Source organism: Varroa jacobsoni, unplaced genomic scaffold, assembly GCF_002532875.2.
Source record: "Varroa jacobsoni isolate VJ856 unplaced genomic scaffold, vjacob_1.0 contig01024, whole genome shotgun sequence".
NCBI classification, from domain to species: domain Eukaryota; kingdom Metazoa; phylum Arthropoda; class Arachnida; order Mesostigmata; family Varroidae; genus Varroa; species Varroa jacobsoni.
In genome coordinates, this window is record NW_019214570.1 from 72,557 (window position 1) to 78,244 (window position 5,688).

General features: G+C 39.2%; 1 protein-coding gene across 2 annotated transcripts; it reads left to right on the forward strand.

Annotated features, from left to right (window-relative positions):
- Positions 1–130: 130 nt before the first annotated feature.
- LOC111271789 (uncharacterized) lies at positions 131–3,976 on the forward strand. Of its 2 annotated transcripts, none has more exons than XM_086973050.1 (5): positions 131–227; positions 1,106–1,206; positions 1,997–2,134; positions 2,406–2,590; positions 2,847–3,976. In XM_086973050.1, the coding sequence occupies exons 4-5, from the start codon at positions 2,450–2,452 to the stop codon at positions 3,108–3,110; spliced, it is 405 nt and encodes a 134-aa protein (XP_086829176.1). In that variant the 5' UTR covers positions 131–227; positions 1,106–1,206; positions 1,997–2,134; positions 2,406–2,449; the 3' UTR covers positions 3,111–3,976. The 2 variants fall into 2 exon arrangements, with proteins under 2 accessions (XP_086829176.1, XP_086829174.1); XM_086973048.1 differs by having other exon boundaries at positions 2,010–2,134.
- The last annotated feature ends 1,712 nt before the right edge of the window (positions 3,977–5,688 follow it).

Consider the following 5,688-nt stretch of genomic DNA (forward strand, 5'->3'; position numbering starts at 1 on the left):
GACGGTCGTGGCGCGTTCGCACAGTCGGGACAACGGGATAAATGGGTCCTCAGCTAGGAGGCGCCACCTTCGCTTAGAGGACGAACCCAAAAAGGCCCGCGAATTTCGAACTCGTCCCCTGCCCCCGATCACCTTCAAGAGGTGCTGGCCAACCACTAGAGAGAACGTAGCTACATGACACAATCAATAGGAAACCAGCAAATATGTCAGAACCCATTCGTTCAAAGGTAAGGTTCGCCATAACCGATTGAGGGATCTCCGTCGAACCTAATTCAGCTAAACCTAGCTTTCAACATATACGGAGTTGTGCATGCCAGTGTGTGTTGCACGCAATCGCAATAGTTAATAATTTAGCGCATAGAGCCTTAGCATTGCCCGGTAAATACACATCTAGTTCCATTGTTTCCCTAACGATTAATCACAAATAGTTGGTCTTTGTAAAAGCTTGATAGATGCTTTGCGGGATTCAAAATATATGTTTTAAGGGCTGTTTTAAAAAAGTTAAGCAAACGCAAAGCTCGTGTCTATACGGGAGTGCAATAGGAGCAACGTCGGAAGCCCTTGGCCAATTGATATTTAACTGGAATATGCCTTCGTTTCGTAACGTACAATAAATATTGCTTTAAATAAGTTAGCTTTTACATGAATTAAAAAAAGGCTGACTTTGTTACTTAACTTATTGATGATGTCGAGTATATCCGCTCTTTATTTAGCTATAATTCTTCTTCGAGGTCAAAAGTAACACAGCAGATGTTTATATATAACTACAATACTCTCATATCTGATAAATGTTTATCAGTTTGAAAGCCTGCATGTTACTTCTCGCTTGCACAGAGCTCTATCGATTGCCATGCCATAGGGGATTGGTACTGCAATTCTCGGACCGATTCGCCTATGACTGCTTTAAACTTCGGATGGTAATAACTTCTAATCGAGTTTTGTTGTTTCGCATTGTACGCGCTAAGTTGATATATAGGCTTACGATCTCAAGCAACTTAGCATCGAGTCGCTGTGTTATGGGACTGGGTAAGAGATCGAAGTTAGATTCGACTACACGGTCGCGTGAGAGATACACCACGCTATTTAAAGTTTTTTCGTTTTTTAGATGATCTTCAGCATTCAATCAACGCTCTCAGTCTTTCTCGATACAATGTGCAGGTTTGCATAACCGGGCTCGTTCTTAGACTTCAGGTGTTCAGCTTAAACGTATGTACATTAACAGACAAGAATGTAATTTCGATTGGTACATTCAATAATAAAATTAATAATAGCTAGGACCTCTGTCACTTTTTGCACCTTTTCGCCGCAGTAAAAACATTCCATGTCTATTTTAAATTCAATTGGCTTTGAACCTTTGTCTCACACAAAATGTAAATTGCGTAATAAATCGGCCACTTGAATGAACGTGTGGGCTTTCAATGGTTTACGCAAATACGAGAATCAAAGCTGAAAAATCATCAAAAGAATTATGAAGAAAAGAAAAGGCTATGATGGCGAGCAAACTTTACTTTCTAGTTTATCGGATCTATTTTACTATAAGCATTACATAGAATCAATTCAATTAAAAGGTAATTGGGTGTGGTTCAAGGGTAGTGGTCGAGGCCGGCACGCCTGAATAGCAGCCTAAGCATATTCTCAATAAAATGCATCTATTATTTTTCCTGTCCGCATCTTGATTTAGTTTTGTGAGACTTGACGTTAATGTCTGCCAATTTGTCTGGGTCTTATGCGCATGCTCCGAACACGACAACTCGTTACCAGGTTTATCACGTTACATCCAAATAGCCTAGTTGTGTATCAGTAGATAGATCTCTAGCGAAATTTTGTAAATTGATCTTGTGTTCTATTTTGGTAGTTAATTTACTTTTCGTTCCGGAGCATATTTCATAGCTGACGCGCGAAAATTGTCGACGCTTCATCCCAGTCTGATAAGATGTTTAAAGTGCAGCTTTCATTCAAGTGAAAGGACCACTCGAGAGCAATAACGCCATGTTAGCTTTCATTGACAGGGCGAAAGAGTCTCTGAAGGCCGTCGAGCGGTGCTATTCCGCAATCCTCGTAACACCGTCCGATGCATTAGGTAATATTAGTGTGTCTCCAACGCTTCGTGAGGTTGAGGACTTTATTACCCAAGGTGAGATTTCAAACCGAAATTCATCATGTGACGTTTTTGTTAGCAATCATTTCGCCGCCGTCTCTCGGGGGTACAATAATTTTTGCCTTAGAAGCGTTACCTCATTGAGGAGTGTAAGTACAGATATTGAGGGCGATGGGTTTTTCTACAGTAACGGAAGAGTCAATTATTATTATTATTAGCATTGTTGGAGCAGAGGAACCCAGTTCGTCAGAAAATATCTGCATAGATGGACTGAGACAATTTTTTCTCTCCACATATTAATGCCCAGAAACGGACGTGAATCCCAACGAACTTCGATGTCGAGTCGAAGATATGACAACCTCGTGTCGGTCAACGATGGGAAATATCTCTGACGCTTTGACGACAATCATATTTGACGATCTTTCTAGATTGTTGCGAACTGGAATGGTATATAGCAAGATGGCTGCTCGAATGGACGAACTGGCAGAAATGGTGAGTTTGTGGCAAAGATGCGTCGTTTACTTGTTTAGCACGAGGCAAGAGCACGTTGCAGACATCTTGTGCTTTACGTGAGCGACAGGTCTCTCTGTTTGTTCCCTGCTTTTTAAGTACGTAAGAGAATTTACGCACCTTGATTAGAACTGATCATTTTTTGAGACGACAAACCCCTTATTGGCAAGCTTATTCAAGAGTAACATTATTGTAAGTAGTAAGTAATAAAGACAGCTTTACCTTATCATTTCTGTAGGATATCGCAATAGAGGGCCAACTATCTAAGGCTAACGAATATCAGCGTCGCCTTGAAAGGGTGCGTTCAGCTCGAATTCAACTAGAGCATGCATTCAATGAACTTGTAGAAGGAGACCAACACACTGATCCACAAATCAGTGTAAGTGCCGTGGAGATCGCCAGTTCTGAGAACCCACAAAATGATACATCAGCGGACCTCATTTCAAATTACGCCGATGCAGATCCACTTCTACCGCTCACTCCCGCCACTTCGCTGAAGTAGCCCACATGGATTTTGAATCGGTGATGACATCAACCAGAAATGGCAGGAAGGTTTAAAATATTCTTGAAGGAATTGTATTGAGGTACTGTTTAATAGAAACTATTTCGGTAAAAAAATATTCGAAAATTCAAGTAAACACGCTAAAATCTTGGAGTTAGCTAATTCACCGAGCATGAATTGGATCTAGTGAGTCTGCTCCTGACAGTCCTTTAACATCTTTTAAGTATAACAGCACTAGGGACACAGTCAAACGTGGCGTATATCTGCCTTTTAAAACGGGAGTTTTTTTTGTCTAGCCATAAGTTAATAAACAACAATCCTTTAGCGAGTAGTAAACTCACGTGTTGAGACAATTCAACATACTTTCTATTTTGATAATGTTTTGTAGATGATATTGCGAATCTTTATATGAACTTAAGTCTAACTCGATCAGTTTTAAAAACCATTACTCGTAAGCGAGTCGTCCACTGCAGAGTGTATCAGGCTAACTTTAGTCTACTCAAATCAGGAGAGTACCATTTTAGAATATCGGGGTAAATTACCTTTGGTGGAAATTTTTGTGTGCCAATCAGGTAGGCAGCATTTCTTATGGTCTTACAATTGTTAATAATCAAGAATGGTAGTTTTATTATCGTTAAGGCACTTACTTAGGAACATATGCATGTACCTTCCTGTGCAGTATAACTTAGCTATGTAAAAAAAAGTGCTAACTTGCTAAAAGTCGATAGAAGTATATGCGGTTTAAGTTAATTAAAAACTGGGTTTCACTAGGTCGACTATGTTGACAACAGTCTAGATTAAAGTGTAATATTCATATACTGGAGATTTCCTAATAAAGTAAAATAGTCTTGTACAACAGAGTTCTCTTCAGCGATGACTTATTTGTGAAGCATATCTGTTCATCTATTGCTTGGGCTATTATTTTATACAATATAGCTATTCAATTAAATGGCGAAATGGATAATCCTTTACATGATGGCGTCATTCATGGCTTGACGCCAGGAGGAGGTTTCCACTGAATCTTTGATCATTACGTTTTCGTAAAAAGAGGCTGTCTAAGATCATGTTGTCCATACATATTAATACACATCCTTGTGAGTTACTAACGTGCTGTTAATCTGTCACTAATCAAAATAACAAACAATTCAACCAGATTGAGACGATACTTCCGTTCGACCTTTATACAGCACGGTAATGTGTCTCGATACGTGCTAGATTTAATGCACATGCGTTACCATTTTCCAGTTGTCCAAACACGATCATTATATCAACTTCTAATTCTGTTTCTGGTTTTTATTTGCATTTCTTTAATTGCCTCAAAAAGGTCACAGGGAATTGGCGCCAAAGCATGGCGTGCAACTTTCCTATAATGAAAAACGTAATCCAGGTAACGACGTGCAGGCAGAGAATAATAACATATTTTCCCTATGTTCAGGTTTATTTTGGGAGGCAGTATTATGCAATTCCCCTAGAACTCTTTTGAATGCATTTCACAGCTTTCGGAACCAATACAAAATTCCCTGATGAAAAGAAGCCTAAAACAAATGACCTAAATCTGCCATTTAAGTGATGCCAAAAACATTGTACCTTTACCCGACATTATATTTGTATACCTACACCTCGTCACCCGAAAGGATACGTTAGGACACATCCGGTTCCTTTTTGAGCGCAAATAATGTTGAAGATTTACCTGCTAGAGTTGTTTCCAAGAGTTCGTTTATCACGAAGCTTTTCGTATCACTTGTACACGCGGTATTGATTCGTAGTCTAATCTCTAGAAGTCTTCGTCTAGCATCGGTACCACTTGTGAACACTTGACTTTGTTTTGAGCGTTCTTCATTCAGGATTCATGTATGCACTTCATTCAAGTTTTAAATCACACACTTCGGAGCTTTTGTCATTGGCAAAGTACATGCTTGAATGTTCTGAATTTGGGCCTGTGGACGGGCAGGCAAGTGTATTACCGACAAGCCCGCTCATGGGTCAGTTTTTAACAAAGCGTTTTATCGATACTTTTTTGATTCAATTGTAGTCCTCTCCAGTTGTACCTCGTTCGTGCTTAAATCGTGCGCACAAGCATGTCCTTCAAAATTATGAATTATCTATTTGTAATCGAACGCTGCCTTTGTATTCTATTGAGAAGAGAAATGTTCCGTTACCTCTTATTGTTATAATGAATCAAACACATTAGCGAATATTATATCTAGGCAATGATGTTGAATGAAAAAAAGATGTCTGTTTTAATATCTTATGATTTACAAGGCACCGAATAACCTAGAGGTACCACCTGTTATCTTTTTAAATCTCTGTTAAGACTCTGATATCGTAAGTATATTAGGTAGGCTGAAAATGTACGCTAGATGCAATCAAAAAAGTCTCATAGCTAAGCAGGCTTTTTTCCTCAAAACAAAAAGCGCTGGCAGAAAGAGACTACAAGCTAGCGTATACAAAATCAAAGTTCAGGCTGCTAAAAGGGCTTCTGGAATGCATAAAAAATGTCAGCGGAAATAATTCTGTCATTGTATACTATACAACTTCATAGTTAACATCATGATCCAAGATAGATAGGCAGATTTCA

Coding starts and splice junctions, on each gene's coding strand:
- LOC111271789 (XM_086973050.1), top strand. CDS start 2,450: ATGACAACCTCGTGTCGGTCAACGATGGGAAATATCTCTGACGCTTTG. Junction 2,591..2,846: donor TGGACGAACTGGCAGAAATG/GTGAGTTTGTGG, acceptor TCATTTCTGTAG/GATATCGCAATAGAGGGCCA.